Raw genomic sequence first — 17,742 nt, 5'->3', positions numbered from 1 at the left:
GTTGGGAGAGACTGAGCTGGAGGACAGAGGGAGTGAAGCAGGGATACAGGCATGGACAGACCTGAGGGAGACAGGCTGGATACAGATACAAAGTGCTAAGGGAGAGAAATATGCTTAGGAGAAGTGTGAAGGAGGGATGAAAATGACATAACTTGTTTTATCCTCTTGTGAGAAAACAAAAAAGAATGTAAGAAGATAAAAGTGAGAGCGAAGAAAACGAAAGAGTGGAAGGATAGACAGAGGAAGGGGAGAAGGGATTAGAGCAAGTAAGTGGAGAGCAAAGAATCACACTCGGGGAGACACAAGAGAGATAACAGGTTGATTAAAGAGGAAAGAGAAGAAAGGTTATTAAAGAGGAAAGAGGGATATTAAACAAAAGTGTGCTGCACTCTTACCCTGTTTACACCCTCCCTCCTTTATACCCTACTGCATCTACCCATGCACCCTTCACACATGACCCTGGACAAGCCAAATGTTATATGCCTGAGGAGGCAACCAGGGTTGGAGGGTTAGTGCTTGGATGGGAGACCTCTTCACAATATCCATCCAGCATTAATTAATTTACCAAAAAAGAGATACCTGATTTGAATCTGCTCATCTTTTAGCTAAAGGATACTTCCACTCCACTATGCTGATGCAGGCCCTGCGGATGGGGTTCTTGAGTGTGAGACACAGTAGGGCCCGTGGTGGTCTTGTGGCTGTGGTCGTTGTCTGTTTCTTGGGTTTAGAGCTGTAGTGTTGTCTCTTCCTTTGCGTTGAGCTGGCCGTGGAGATGGGCCCGCCGCCTCCCGACCCAAGCCCTGCCCCTCCACCTGATGCAGCGTTGCCCATCATCTTCGCCTGCCGCGCGGCATCAATGGCCGCCTGCCAGCTTAAGGCCGCCCCAGGTGTGGGAATGTGCTCTGGAGCCAGGCCCACCACGCCCACCCCGTGGTTGACCCCGCCCCCTCCTCCACCACGGTTGCCATGGCTACCACCACCACTGTGCTCATTGGTCAGGCCGGGAGGAGGAGGCCGAGGCAGAGGTGGAGGGGGAGAGTAGTCGGAGCCTGAAATAGAGAGATGGAGGAGAAAGCGGAGGAAAAGTTAGCAAACCGTACCACATTAATTCCTCAGTAAATCATTCACTTGTTGATTTAATTCAACATATCTCCTTACAGTCACTACAGTGCTGTAATTTTCTAGTCTGGTAGTTGAGTTTGGAGGCTTCAATGGCATTTGAATTGTTGACATATCAGTTTGTGAGCCCTGAATATTTTAACTAAAGGCTCTCTGTAGAATAGGCTGATAATACAAAAGAGGCTCTGAGAAATTCAGCATTGAGGTCTAAAAAAAAATGCAGACTACAACTGTACATAGCAGAACAAAAGGAGAAATGAAAGAATTACAATAATCTCAGTGAGATTAAATACTTGTATCATCCAGACAATTTGAAGGAATAAGACAGCAGATTATCCATACTGTATGTTTAGCCAGATTAAAGTTAGAATATCCTCTCAGCTTCCTGTTCCCCCCAGACGTGTGAACAAGGATTCTACAAACTCCTTCACTAGAATAAACTGTGCAATGGATCGTTACTTTGTTTTAAGACACACGTTTATGCTGCTTTAATAATTTATTGATCAGTAGCCTATTATTTAAAAAACTAATCACACAAGCACACATTAAGATGTTTCACAATGAGAAGAATGACATCACTTCAAAGAAATACACTATCAAACAATTTCAACAAAGTCTTGCCAATTTTGCTTGAAAGGCCCAAGTATTTTTTAAAAAGAATAACTTGTGTTCATCGTTATGTAACTACAAGCTGAACATATATAGTTTATTGACTCATCACACTGTAACATACACAGCAAGTGTAGTGTTCATGCTACAGTGCTATGAGTCAAGACATTTTTAGCACAGGCAGTCCCCAGTGGAAACAGAAACCTATACCCTGGCAGTGAAAGTTAATATGCATACACGATTTTCACCCAAGTTTTCAGCAACATATCAATGTGCTGATATCAACCGACATCACATTTGACCAAAAGTAATTTCCAACGTCCAGTTCACAAATCCCATAAAGTGCAGAGCTACACTTCACTTTAGTGTAGCTGCACTTTAGAGAGAAAAGAACACAAAACTTTAAAAAGCCTTAAAAAGTTAATCCAACCTGTTACAACAGAGATAAGGAAACACAGTGTGGGAGAAAGAGGAAAAAGGGAGAAAGAGTTGTGCAGGGGTTATACAGAGGAGGCAGACAGAGATAAACTTCTCCTGTATGCTTAGTACGATTACGGGCCAGTTAGAGTATCTGCTAAAAACCCATTCCTCTCACTTCAAGGCTCTAGGTTTCTGCATATGCACTCACATAGATGGCCTGAGGGGATTTTACACCAGATCCCGTCTATCTGTCTTCACATGTTTATAATCACATGTGCCCATGCACATATTCTCAAGTTACATGTGATTTATGTCAGAAATATACATTCTCTGCAATTCACTGGCTCACAAACTGTTAAATGTTAAAAATGTTACTTACATAAAGTGCAATATTATTAGCAAAATGCACTTCAGTGACAAACAGAGATGCTCACTGGAGTCGTCCACAGCAGACATTTTGAGTTAGCGAAGTAGGGGAAGCACAGGTGATACTAATAACGTTAAGGATGCCAGCATGCACAACACCAGCACCTAAAATCCAATTTACCTGAATGGAGTTGAGACATTAATTGCATTGTTTACAAATGTGCCTTTCATACTTTAATATGTCAAATATATTCAATGGCTCCTGTCAATTTTCCTCACTAGCTCTCAGCGAACCTGTACATTAAAACAGGAGCTTGTTTATCAATGTGACTGGGTGAAAGAAAAGAGGAGACCATGACTGGTTTAACTTAAGCTGTCTGAGCAACCCGTTTTAATTAAATGGCCTTTTAGTACTTTTATTGTAGCTTTATTTCTTATACTTAATATTACCTAATGCACTCAGCATTTTACAGTCTATGCCATGACCTGTTTTATTAATATTGCATGTTGGTTTTATTCCTGTATTTGTTTTTCTGTTTTATGTCAAATGTCTTGTAATATGTGTTTGGATAAGTGCTATATAAATAAGCTTTATTATTACAATAAATATAAAACTCAAATGCCCAAAAAGTAATCTCTAACAAACCAATACACTTACTGTACAACAACATTAGATATGTCTGCACATATTTAGGAACAGTGTGCTTTGAATAGAGGCCTGATGCCCAAGGTGGTGTTCTTTACATTCACCAGCAATGAAGTCACCTAATATCAGATGCAGCTGTGCCTTATGGGAAATACCACATTGGTTTCAGCCTGAAACATGACATTATGTGAATGGAAATATACATTCCTCATTTTCTTTAAAATCTGATTTTAACGAGTCCAAAAGTCAAAAGCAAACTTTACTTTTATCACGCATACATACAATCATGAAAACACACACATTCAAACTGTGCCTCTTGAACTTTCAGATAATTCTTTATTTCTGAAAATAAATTCATCTCCAGTGTGAGTTAAAATCTGCAGTATAGCATATCAACATCACCCTCTTTTGTCCACAATCTCTGACAAACACGCACACGCACACACACACACACACACACACACACACACACACACACATAATCATTTTCAGCATACTGGATTGCTGTATGATCAGTTTATCTAACACTGCCTGCCCCTCTCACTGGGTGTACCCCACTGAGAGTGTGTGTTTGTGTGCACATGCTCTGTCCATGGATGTATTAAGGATCGCATGCATGCTGCACGAGTGAGTGCGTGAGGATTAGAGGAGAGTAAAACTTTAATAATACTGAGCTCACTAATCTGTCTGTGTGTCTCTCTGTTCGTCCTGTCACATGCACAGTCATGTTGTATGATAGACCGTGTGCTGATGTGACTGACTATAATTCCATTAAAAGCTTTTTATTCTGCTGGAGAACCGCAGAGCAGCCTGCGGAAATATGATTCTGACTGGAGGAGTGAGGGAGGAGAAGGGAAGCATGAAGGGATGGACAGTAAAACTACACACACTAATGTTCTTAATGTTCTTAACTGCAGTCAGTTGCTATACATGGTACTCAATGATTGTAAAAGTACAGTAAACGGGAAATTTAATACAATTCCCTTTGTAAGAGATATTTCAGGTCATCACTGAGTTTGGTGGTATGGTACCTTTTTGCGTAGTATTCCATTCACGTTTTTAGATGGATATTTAGGTTTTTACTCTTATTTTTATTGCATTTTTTAATTGATCATTTTAAATCCTGCAAGAGACCTTTTCCACAACAGACACTGTAACATGTCACAGTAGCAAAAGCACAGATGTTACAAGGGCTCCATTATATTTAAGTGTCTTAACGCTAAATCGGCCCGCAAAATATGAGGACTCTTAAGATTAAGAGTGAATCGGCTAAATGGAATTCAGCCATCATTAATTTTATTACACCTGTGTTTTAATGTGCCAAATCAAAACGTCTTCCACGAAAAAGGTTCTTACCATGGACATTTTCAAGGCTTTGCAAGACTTTGGCTGATTAGGGCTCTTTTCAGGTCTGAATCAGTGTGTTAAATGATTGCTCTGGCTGTCAGCTCCTCTTAACTCTGTTGCATCTGTTAGGGTTGGACAAATTACACCTTTATCATTCTAATTAGTACATGTGACCTCGCTTAGCTTACTTTCAACCTGAGCACAAGTCTAATCAGCCAGAATTACTAAAAACATGTGATAGTCCATTTAAGGTATGCGGCACTTTATATGTCTGCAATATGCATGTGCAAAATTATATGCACAGGATGAATGTGATAAACTAAAGCAGAATTAAATATATACATTAAACTTAGCCATGTATGTATGTATGCTGCAAAGACGGTAAGCTTTCATTCTAACTGCACTTGAAGTGAACCTAACTGAGCTGAACTTCAGTGTGAACTGAACTGCAGCCTGTAATGAGCTGTGATGCAAACTCAAGTCAGTGGAGCTGTTATCTATTTAATGATAAATACTGGAGAGAGATGCTATCACTGCACCTCGGAGCACTCTGCTAAAAAAAAATGTCTTTGCTACACATACACACATTCACACACAAAAATAATCTACAAATTGTTCTATCTAATACTGCTTACCATTAAAATATAGTTCCAGTTTAAATTACAGCAGAAAAAAACAGCCTGAGTGATACAGCAAAGAACTAGATTTCCAAAGACTTAAGTTGCTCTGGTCCAGTAACTGGCTCAACCAAATAATGCACAAAAAGGGGGAATCAGATTATTCCACGCAGTCAGTCCCAGTTTGCTTCCTCTGTTTGCCCTTTTCCTTTTCTCTTTTTCTTCATTCATGTCTGTTCTCCCTCTTCCCTTTTGTCTGCTGTCAGTCATCTACTGATAACACCTGATCACAAATAAACACCCTTACAGCAGCAAAAGCAGATCCTATTAATAGACTGACTGAGGTCCAGAAAACTGGCCATGATCAATTTTTCTAGCAAGTTTGCATCTTAAAACACACACACACACACACACACACACACACACACACACTTGTATACAGACTTAGACGCATACACAGCAGGCCAGTTGGCTGCCATCCTAGCTGAACTGTAGTTTCATTTGAAAGATAACCTCCAATTGCTACCCTACCCCCACCCTTGCTCTGCATCCTCTTTATCCTCCTCTTCCTCAAATCATCATTGCCAAATCCTTCATCTTTCTCTCCATTCCATCATCCTTTCCATCTCTTCCTCTCTCTGCTTTCTACAACTTTATCCTCGTCATACCTACATACCCATTATTAGTCCCCCTCCCTCCTCTTCTCCCCTTTCTTCTCCCTCTTTTCTCCCTAATCTATACAGCTGTCACTCCCTCCATTGCCTCTCCAGTAGCGGACAAGTTCATTTTCAGCTCCACACCCTTCCTGCTTTCCTCCATCAATCTATCCCTCCTTATCTCTCCATTTTTTTCTATCTCTCTTGCTTCGTCGCTTTTCACTTTTTCTCCCATCACTTCCCCCTCTGTCATTTTCAAATAGCTGACAATTATTTTCTCTCTTGCTCTCAAACATAAATATAGCTGAAAAGAGAGGCTAGTCCGTCACCAACCTGACCTTTGCTTCCTCAATGAGAGCAGTGAACATCGAATGATATAATGTAGGTGAATTCTTGTTTAATTTTTTTTTGCATAAATACAACGATTGCCACTGCTTGCATGTTTTTTCAGGGCTTGTATGACATTTCATCATGCTTAACCCTCATTATCACTGTCATCATAAATACCAGTTGTAAGTCTAACACTATTTTTGTCCCATTTATGTGTCATCCAGTCACTCACACTCACATTCCCATGCATAGAGTATATTTACAAACCCCAAAAGCAAAGAAAGGGCTGTTCAGTATCAGTTGTCAATGTGTGTATACATTTTGCAAGCTACAAACCCTGTGTATTTCTGTGTGTATGTCACTCATTTGTCTTTCTCCAGCTCTGCGCATTATCTGGCCGAGTGCACACACCACACAGACACACCTGCTCCCCTTGGATGCGCTTGCATACACGCTCACACATGCACGCAAATGTACACCTGCTTCTCTTGAAAGACAAGACACACAAACACACGCACACCTGGTCCTCTTGATCTATGACCCTCCTAACAGACGATTACAGTGTGTGGTTACACTCGCACACTCGCACACACACACACACACACACACACACACACACACAATAGCCCGCAAAGCATGAGCAGGACATGCATGCGGTGTAACATGGTAAACACATGGAGCAACAAGTAACGTGATCGAACCAAAGACGCTGGCGAAAACAAACACGACAACCAAACAAATTGAAAACTTATCACACTGTAGAGCCTGTTCATTATTAATAGACAAGATGACAGCCTATTGTCAAGGGAAATTCCTGCTCATTTGCTATACATTGAAAATAAAGTGCTTCCCATTTATCTGAATACTACGAAGCAGTAAACACAGGTTGTTTGTCCCATTTTATCCTGTCAACAGAAAGATGTGATAGCAGGGCACATTTACTTTTTTGTTATAAATGAGGTCATTCGAACAACAGAAAAAGCTACAGATTTTTGTGGTGCTCATTTTGGTTTTGCTCTATGCGCCAGCTGTAAAAAAATGATATAAATGTATACTTAGAATTGTATCTGTAACATAAGATCTCAAGTGGAAAATGAAGTGAAGCTGTCAGTCGTGGTTCTGGGGCACTGATTGGTTGTTGCTTTGCTAGTGCCAGGAGGTCACGGAGGACAGATTGTTATGCCTTTAAAGTACAGGGTAAAAAAATCAGACTCTATTATATGGATTTGTATCTTTCTGTCAAGAAACTAATGTAATCCTGATAAATCAAAGTGGTTGGTTAAATGGGAGTGACCGACTGCAGCTACACCCATGGATTAAATGATGTGGCTGGAGTTCAATTGCTTAAATCATTATTATCGTCTGAGATTACACATTTTGTACATCTGTATATTATACGTTGCTTACGCCATCTGTTCCAGGGTTTTTACAGAATGTGATTCACCATTAAAAATCCTCTCAATCACAGTTTTTCACACAAACGTGAACATTCAGGAAATTAATCTAGGCAGCTCACCAGGACTATAAAACATAGCCAATTTTCATTTTTCCCTATTTAAGTGACAATTGTTATAATATTGACATATTATATTAAATTCTTAGAGGGCAAACGCTGAGGCAGAGATAAGGCTGCGTCCTTTTATGCTGTTTAATACTTTGGGAGTCAAGTCAAATCAGCCCCTTGGCTGGATAGTTGAATAGTGAGTGAAATCCAAACAGCTTTTATTTTATTTTGACAGGGTGAAGTGTGAATTTCCCTCCAGATAATCTTTCTTAATGAGAAAAAGGTGTAAATCAAAACACATATGGTTTGGGTGTTTTGATTGTGTCTCATTCCTCCAGCCTCCAGTTGATTTTATAAAAATATTTAAACAAGGCCCCAGTCTTTCCCTAACGTTAAGATACTGTTTTGAAATTTTGAGAAATATGCTTTCTTGCCAAGAGTTAGATGAGAAGGTTCATTAGATAAGCTCAGTTATTTTAGCTTAGCATAAATACTGGAGATGGGGCTAGAGGCTAGATATCACCTCTATCGCTTACTGTTTGTTTAAACAATACAAAACAGGGTCAAAGATAGACAGGCGATGTAACACTTGTCATCTAACTGATGTATGGTATAAGCAATCACAAACTGGAGATGACTGTAGTAATGCTGACTTCACTGCTGATGCCAGTTCTTGGTATAAGCAGTCTAGCACCACAGAGCATGTTGCTGCGTACTAGAATTTTATGATTAGACTGTTGCACTACAAACAAAACTGAGACATGATACATATTTCTCCTTTAGATAATTCTAATGAAGGAAATATATCAAACAGTTGACAAATGGCTGAAAACTGAGTCACTCTGCTTTGATTTATAATAAGACCGATGCCAGCAAAAGCATTGGCATCCCTCCTTGGAACATAAGATGCTGTGACAGACATTAAAAATGAAAGCAGGGGTGAAAGCGAGTAAGAGATACAGGTAGAAAAAAAGAATTTATGAAAAAGGAAAAAAAAATCAAAAGTAAGCATGAGGAGGAGGAAAGAGAAGCAAAAAGGCATAGGAGGTTTGTGGAAGAGGAGGAGAAGGAGGAGAAGGAAGAGGAGGAGGAAGGCTTCTTCGCGCTGCGCCTCCGTGCCGACCTTGCATACACATATTCACACACAGTGCAGGCAGCAGATATTAATAACTCCTTATTAATATTCATCTGCAGTGGAGAGATGTGAGGCCAGCGTAACCCAGATACAAACCGCCTCTCTACCTGTCTCTCTGTGCGCTGTTCCTTACATCATAGTGTTCATGTTTAGGATCTCTGCATTGAACATAAGTAGCCATTTATCCTACACTTTTATCCAATTTGCTGTTGAAACTGCAAACAGCTTCTGGTCCTACCTGAGGTCCTACCCTGAGCTATGGAGATTGTAGGAAAGCCTGAAATATCCACAACACCTAAGTCTCTAAATTCCTAAGACTTCAGGGAATTTGTGTATCTGATGTCTGTGTTTGTGATTTTTCAGATTTTTCTGTAGTTCTTATTGTATTGTTTTTCTTTTTCCTCTACTGTATTTGTTTATTTATTCATTCACTCTTCTCCACATTGGCCTTTTATATAAGTAAAGGGCAAAATTGGCTCCTTTAATATATTATATGCCATTGAGACAACAATCTCATCCATCATACCTTCCAGTGAAGTAATAGCGCACATTTTCTGTACGTGTAGTCCCACTGAATAGAAGACCTAACCTTGGCAAGGTCATTACAATGCAAAACCAACTGAGCCACACATGACCACCTGTACAGCACAGACTCAAACAGCATCTGGATGCGGGGTGTCTGTAGGCGTCTTACAGTATTAAAGTCTGCAGCAAACATTTCATATGATTCTTATTTTTATTGTACATGTGAAATCTATGTTAAGTCATTGTGCAGTCAGCTGTTTTTCCCACGTACTGATTTGACTGTTGCTTTTTGTATCACTTAAACACCCAGGCTTTGAAATTTTCACAAGCCAGAATCCACAAGCCGATGGATGTCTGCTCTGGCTGCTAACTCTGCCATTTTGGCAGCAAATCAAACCCTAATTTGCATGCTAAATTGCCTGCTTCCTGAAGTCATCTTGTAAATGGCAAAATGGAAAAATCAAGCCTAAGACTGGGCATGAACACTGTGCATTCCTGTTGAAATGAACATGCCCCAGTGCACTTTAAACAAACCTTTACAGTGGGCGAGTTACTGTGGCAAAAGACCTTGGCTGAACATAGTCACCAACTAGTTGAGGTCATCTATTGTCCAGGAAACAAATCCTTGGGTCAAGTCTTTTGGCAGACACCTTTGGGAAAAAATTCTTGTGTGTGTGTGTGAGTGTGTGTGATCTATGTATGATCCTAATATTTACTGCAAGTCACTTTGGCTATGTTAATAAATGCATAAATCATATTTTAAAATCCTTATAATCCTTAGAGCTCATATATAGTAAATTTTGTATTTTTGTGTTCTACCCATTTGTTGTCTGTGAGACCCTGTTTCCACTCTGTCAAATAGCTACCTGCTCCTTTCTTTGTGTGAAATAAAAGAGAAATCAGATAAATGCACTGTGGATTCATTAAAAATAGCAAATAAGAAACATAACTGAGGTAAACATGACACTTTCAAGGTTGTTTATTTGCTCTGCTGCTCTGTTGGTTTGTTTACAGTCCTTGCCATGTGTACCAGTTAGACTCAGTGACCTCACTCTTTTAAAAAGACTGCAGCTATGAAAAAAGCTCACAGCCACTAAATGTTAGAGCTGTTACAAAGTCAACAAGAAGTTAAAGTAGACTATAAAGGACAGGACATGTTAACGCTTAAAAACGCTGCAATAGACAAGGCAAATCTGCATGGAGAAAGTGATTGACTAACACTCCCCTTATGGCCTTGAGCAAAGAATATAACCCTCATTTGCTCCACAGGGATGGTTCGGCAGCCAGCAGTAGGAGCCTGGGCAGCTGCCAGGAAGGAGTGTGTGGAATTGCACTAATGTGAAGCAGAGTATTTGTGTCGAAGTAGTAAACACTCTTAAAACTACATTCCCCAGACATTTAATCCTGGGTCACCACCAAAATAAAAAAAAATTTTAAAAATCCATTTTGAAATATTTTTCACCTTTAAAAATATCTCTTTAATTTCAGAAATATAAGTCTTTATGTGTCCAAAGAGTAAAGCAGTCCCAAGATAACAACAATTTATTAAGTTTGAACAGAGTTTCTGCTGATTTTCATTTTAAGAAAACATCTTCTTTGTTACTGAGGTGCTGATGGTCAGGAGGTTGGAGACAAGACAAGACAAGCTCCTGAACTTTTACAGGCCCCACTGGAAGAGTCTAAGCCTTAACACTTGTTTAACAAAACACCATTAATAAATAATCCATAATACAGCCTTAATATTAGCAACCACAACATTGTAAACAAAGCTATTTGTAAATGAAATTGTGAGTGGTAAAACGTGTACATTTTCTGTGCAGTGGATTAGTCATTGTGCAACACTCATGGAGGTTGCACATGTTTGAGCTTATTGATGTTATTTTTCAGCTTTGGACAGTTAATTCACTAGTGTCACACAAAGTCTTTCAAAATGAAAAGGGAAAGGACATAGAAATAAAAAACCATTAAAAAAAAAGAATAAAGTGTGCTGTATAATTATATATGAAGAACTGATTCTCCATTGTGACTTTGCTAAATACTCACACAACACCATCTAACAAGAATCTCCATTATTGAGATGATCAGGCCTCACACTCCATCACACTATTTTTCCTTTAGCTGCATTTGTTTCGCTTGGAGACTAGTCATTAAGCCAACACTCTGAGATGATTAACCAGAAAATCAAAAACAACTAAAATCTTTGTATTGCATTGTCCTTGCATGTTTCACGCTGCCGTTCAGATATTGCATCAACACTCTAATGCTGGGCCACATGATTATCTGTCAGCTCCTCAGGTTTCCTCTCACAACACCATGCAAATTGCTGTTTGGTAAGTACGAAGTTGTATAAAAGCCCCATGTTCTGGGGTTTTAGTCAGAGTCATGTTCATTCTCCTTAATGTTCAGTGTGACTGTCACCTTACCTCTGTGCTGCCACAGCTGTTCTGCCTGAACTACAGTTACAGTATAGTCTGCTGTCCTGGCTCATATACTTCACATCTTGTATTCTTGCTGACATAAATCATCTACTACTTCCTCGATGCATTTCTGTATGCAGTGTTGAGTTTTACTTAATTTTCAATTTTCTGCAGATGGCGTACTTTCTGGTATCTTTCTTTTGGCCCTTGTTTTCTAACTGATTCTGCAAGTCTGCCCTGCTCTGAAGTTAAAACAAGGGCCCTCTAATAAAGTATGTTACTTCTCCACTTGTGTTTGTGTTAACCAATTCTGTGTGCTCTGAGTCTTTCTGTCAGCACTTGATTAAAATAAGCCCTGTCTGATCCCAGCACCTTATTCTGAGAGATCAAAAGACTGAGCAGCCACAAGAAGAAGAAATACAAGCAAACAAGCTAATTTATTTACCTGGATCCATCATTTTTGGGATTTTGATATAGGATTGGAAAGAAATGAAAAGCAAAGGAACACTAGACAGCACAAAAGGTGTTCATGTAGTCTAAAATCAGTTCATTTGAATTTAAAAAAAAAATGAAACTGGAAATACGCAGTTTGAACTGTGAAAATCATTAAGGGAAAAAAATAAAGGTAGAATATTGCATTTTAAATCAAAAGTCTTGTAAAATGGTTAATAACATTGGACTAGTCATTGAGAAGAATGCAGCATAAAATTCCTCTTGAAACGCTCGTCATCACAAGCAGACTCACCTCAAATACAGATGGCCCAGAACCAATAAATGAAACTACTACACTGTTGAGATTCTTTTAATAAAACCTTCATCAACAGAGTACAGGGGACGCCATTTTACTGTTCAGTCAATAAGCGTCCTCACAGGAGGTACAGATACATTATATGTGACTCTGTGTGTGTGTGTGTGTGTGTGTGTGTGTGTGTAAGTGATCTCAGAGGAGCAGATATACAGACTCAGAGAGAAGTTGTGGTCTGAAGTACAACCCATCAGGGAGCCATCAAGTGAAGCATGTGTGCTGTAATGTGTTTGCATGTGAAACGACACACAATATATGTACAAGCTTCCGGGTGTCTCCGCGACCACAACCGTAAAAGGTGTGTGTACATCCATGAGCACGCCTGTGATTAATTGATGAGACTACAAAGCAGTAAAATGTTAATGAATGTGCTCTCATAGTTTAGCTCGACAGTCTGGCATCGCCACAGTCTCAGAGGGAGCGTTGGGTTTATGACTCAGGCCCTACCCACCTAGCACATCCCCCCATCTGGAGATGTGGGGCCATGGGAAGAGATTAATTTGAGTTTTGGAACAGACAGTGTGTAATATAGAAAAAATCTTTTTTTTAAAAAAAAAAAAAAAAAGCTACAGCAGGTTATTTTTAAAGGAACAGGTAGCTCACAGGTTGACAGTGGGTGTTTCTAAAGCTGAATACTCATCCCCCATCAAACAGATGACAACAGCAATAGTGGCTGGATCTCTTGACTCACCAGGAAGAACGTAGAAGATCTGCCAGGATGAAAATGTCTTATAATATGTGCAAGTCCAAAACACTCAAAAGGCTCCAACTTGAGGCCTGTTGTGGCTTAGGTTAAGATGCCAGCATAAAGTGTAACATCCCTGGACCCCTCTATTGTATGTTAGTCCTCATCCCACTCATTTCCTATCATCTCTATATAATTGTGAATGAAGTCATAACAATAATATTTAAAAAGGATCCCACTTGCACAGAAAATTAGACTTTTGGCATTTTGCCTTTATGAAACAGCGGACGTTGCAGACAGTTAATGGTGAAAGAGAGAGGGTGGTTTCACCGAGCAAAAATTGAATTAGGGATGTCATGGCGCCAAATATGTTATGTGACTAGGTCAGCAGGACACCCTGCTGCACTATATGGGGAATCCAGGTGGCAAGATGCATGCCAAAGAACTGCTGTCCCTGGTGAGATTCCAGTTGGGGATCATTAATGCAGGTCAGACCCCTCTCTAACTACATATCTACCTCTGTACTGCCCCTGCCAGGATAATGGCAGAATTCTTAATATTGTCATCTATAATCTGCAATGCTGACTTTTATATCTTATGACTTGTTTTATTGATTTGCCATTTGGATGTTTTATATCTGCAGTTTGCTTGCTTTTTGCATTTTATGTGAAGCAAGTTACAGTATTTGTTTTGATAAGTACTACATTAATAAACTTTATTAGTAGCAGCATTCATTAAAAACAAAGTCTTCACTCAAACTCCAATAGACCTGCAAACTGTTTGTCTGGTTAATGTTGCTCCTGGCAGTAAAAACTACACTTGTAGTCTCTTAAAATGTCCAAAGTTTGAAACATCTTCAAGTTTGATTGTCCCCAAAACCATCTATTAAATCAGCACAGTGTGTAGATGTAGTCTGTGTAATATGTAACCTGCAGAAGCACAAATACCAATCCCTCCCAGGCAATTAAAAGTCTTGACACACGGTAGACAGTCCTTCAAAAGCACACCACCTTAATTGAGAAATCTTCCCTGGGAATGACTGGAAAAGCACCAACAGTGTTTATACAAGTGACAGGGGGAAAACACACATAAAACAATGTCCAAAAATGCTCTGAGATTATGCAAAGTATGATTGATGCCATGAGCACATACTGTGAGAAATGTAGCCGTTTTTTACTTATTAGTTCCACCTATGATCAGTGTGCATTTCCACAAATCCTGACAAAAGTAGACACATGACATGTGAGATTGTTAAAAAAAATGTTAATACAAAGCGGCTAATAGGTTTTTTTTTTGCAGATTCACAGTTCTGAGGCGGGTGCTAGGTTTACGGCTCAGGGCCTGGGACATGTGGGGCCTGGGCAACAGAAGACGAAATCAAACACACCTTTGATGGGAGTTTGGCTGCAGAGTGAAAAAGGCACAGTGTGTGTATGTGTGTGCTTATGGATATAAATACATCAGAAAGCTCTGAAGTGGAGCACAAAGGGCACTCTCTGCGACACAAACACGCGTACCACCCACATTTATATTCATACAGACAACTGGTAGAAATGATAAAACAAAATATGTGATGAATACAAGAATTAGGGATAAGGAGAGGATTGGAAGGAAAGATAGGAGAGGAGAGGAGGACATATGTTGAGTGGGTGGACATGCAGGGTAGGCAGGGAAGGGGGTACAACTGGCAAAAATCACACACACACAAACACACATGCAAGCCTCTCCGCCATCTGCAGAGCTCGCTATCTTGCCAGTCATCCCTTCCAACAAAAAAACTCAACCCTTTTTTTCTGTTTCCCCAGTCCCTTGATGCCCTCTTCCTCTTTCTGTCCTGCACTCACATATCTCTACATCTCTACGTCTCTTGTAAAAGTAACTGAGAAGCACTTGTATGTGCCTGCATGCGGCAGTGTGTTTGCATGCATGCTTGAGTGTGTGTGGGTGTCTCCTCTGTGTGCAGGGACCTCTCACGGCTACCATGAGCTAATGAGCACCATTTAAATCCAGCCCCTCTGATCCTTCCTCTCGCCCAGTTTCTCTGCCCCTGGGGCTGTTCCCTGCTCTGGCCTGGAAACTGCGGCGTGACAGCAGCCATTTTGGCTCATTAGGAACAAGCTGCTGAACCAACACGTGTGTCTCACTGAATCAGTATCAGACTAATGGATGGCTGGTGTACATGTGTGTCTATGAATGTCTGTTTTTACATGTGTTCAAAAATGTAACACGTGTGTGTGTATATCTGAGTATTCATGATCCTGTGTGTATTTTTGTGTGCTTGTGCTTGTGTGTGTCTGTGAGGCATCACTACCTTATGGATGAGTCATCCTGAAGCTCTCCAGTAGCATCATCTTTCCCTTTTTCTGTTTCATTTTTTTTATTTCTTGTCCTATTTTCTCTCTTTTTTTTTTTTTGCATGTGCTGGTTTGATTTTATTTGTATTTTTCATAGAAGTAACCTTTCCTCAAGCACATGCTCTATTCCCAGGATCATGCAAACAGGCACATGTACATGCATAAATAGAAACAGAGACACACACACACACACACACACACATGCGTGTATGAAAGATGTCAACATCTTATTTATTAATTTTGAAAGGAACTTGACATTTTGGGAAATATGGTCATGTAATGGTAATAAGAAACCTGAAAAAAGAATAAGCTAATGTGCTGTAGTGTCTTTTGCTACTCTATATGTTGTGTGTTATTTACTGTAAGTGACACACACACACACACACACACACACACACACACACACACACACACACAGACATGCACACCTATACTGTAAATACAACCAGAGTGCAGATGGTGTGTGTGCAGGGTCTTGTGCAATCATATAGTACAGTCTGGGATGAGCAGATCATCTTGGTATGACAAGAGTCTCTTTAGAGCCCTTTCAACACACATGCAATTGATGGCCAAGTCAAAATACCCCCTGCCTGCTGTGTGTGTGTGTGTGTGTGTGTGTGTCTGTCTGTCTGTGTTGCCACATTTTCTGAGACAACAGAAGAAAACCACAGTGTATTAGTATGAGTTGTGTAGGTGTGTGTGGCTAAGTGGTTGGGAGGTTAGATGTTTCAATAAACAAGTGACTTCTCATTTACCACTCATGTGCAATGCTTGACTGTAACACACACATACACACACACACACACACACACACACACACACATAGAACAATTGTACCTCATGACTGCCAGTACTTCTGAGTCATAAAGCTATTAGATAGTTGGCCACAAACCGGCCTTTTTCTCTTCTGCATTCCTTCTTTCATAACCGAAGGGTCCCATTGTAAACATTTAGACTGAAGTGCCATCAGCTCAGCCCTTTCAGCCATGTGGTCTTTACTCTGTATGGAGGCCTGTGTGTGTGTGTGTGTGTGTGTGTGTGTGTGTGTGTTCAAAGTTTATATTACTCTCTGCATTTGTGTTTTTTCTTTTATTTCTTTCTACTTGTCAAAATTTTACAATGTTTAAGTAATGGGGAAACTGATAAAACACACACACACACACACACACACACACACACACACAGACTGAAGCATTTCCCAGAGGCGTTCCTCATCTAAAGGGGTGATGGTATGACTGAGCAGCGTTTCTACTGGAATTCAATGCTTCCATTTGGAAAAATCTGGAATACTGGGAAGCCATGTGGTATTTTGAACTGGAAACTTTCCCAGAGTAAGAGGGCGGGAGGGAGAGGGAAGTGAAATCAGGGAAAACCACAGACTACTGCGGTTACTCAGAGTTAGAAGAGAAAAGAAAAGAAGAGAGCAGAAGAGAGAACTTCAGTTCCTTGATGAGATAAAATCCACTCAATAGAACTGAATAAAACTAAATTGAGAGCAATGATTCACTATAACACAAAAGCACACAAAAGAAGAAAGCTTTCTGTCTATCCAGAGCCTAGATTGAGCCAAGTCTTTTTTAATGGCATAATGACCTTTTCATTCAAGATATTTTTTCCTCTGTTCAAGGAATACACTCTAGGATTAGCTGCAGTTTGACCTCAACACGTGCACCATTTCTCTGCTAAGTCTTGTCTTCTTTAGTATATTGAGTGTTTTGTTAGAAGGCATTTGATTGCTCAGCATTGTAAAGCAGTGGATGCAGCACACACAGAGTCGAAGCTTCCCCCGAGTCTCGTTGCTGCACAATATCGAGCTGCATCAAAGAGAATACCGGCCAGAAAAGTTTGGCAATCGCTCCATGGCTTTTAAGGAAGGTTCAGATGGGGACAAGGTAGAAAATTCAGGCTTCTGAAGGGATCCTGTGTGTGTGTGGTTGTCATTATGTAACAGCATATGGCTCTAAATCCCAACGCCCACTGTGCCCTCTGACCTTTAAACCTCAGCATCCTCTCCTCTGTTCAATATTGACTCTAACCAAGGGGGGCATAGAAAATATCTGACACACACACACACACACACACACACACACAAGCTTTGTAAAGACAGAGTCCTGATAATAATTATAATAGAGTAAATTATATGAAATGTTCATTTGATGCTGCCACTAAATGCTTTGATTGGTATGTAAATCTTATGAATCAAACAG

At 40.0% G+C, this 17,742-nt stretch overlaps 1 protein-coding gene across 3 annotated transcripts in view; it reads right to left on the bottom strand.

Moving 5' to 3' along the window:
* The window catches only part of cacna1c (calcium channel, voltage-dependent, L type, alpha 1C subunit), a 149,703-nt gene that overhangs the window by 109,407 nt on the left and 22,554 nt on the right, over positions 1 to 17,742 (bottom strand). For 2 of the 3 annotated variants that reach the window (XM_026326403.1, XM_026326404.1), the window contains exon 1: positions 617 to 880. In XM_026326403.1, coding sequence (XP_026182188.1) covers positions 617 to 834 — 218 coding nt within the window. In that variant the 5' untranslated portion in view covers positions 835 to 880. Of the gene's footprint in view, positions 1 to 616; positions 1,050 to 17,742 lie in introns of those variants that run through there. The other variant, XM_026326405.1, reaches the window with a different exon arrangement.

Source organism: Mastacembelus armatus, chromosome 23, assembly GCF_900324485.2.
Source record: "Mastacembelus armatus chromosome 23, fMasArm1.2, whole genome shotgun sequence".
Taxonomy (NCBI): domain Eukaryota; kingdom Metazoa; phylum Chordata; class Actinopteri; order Synbranchiformes; family Mastacembelidae; genus Mastacembelus; species Mastacembelus armatus.
Note: the sequence above shows the minus strand (reverse complement) of the source record. Positions and strands in the feature narration are given on the sequence as shown.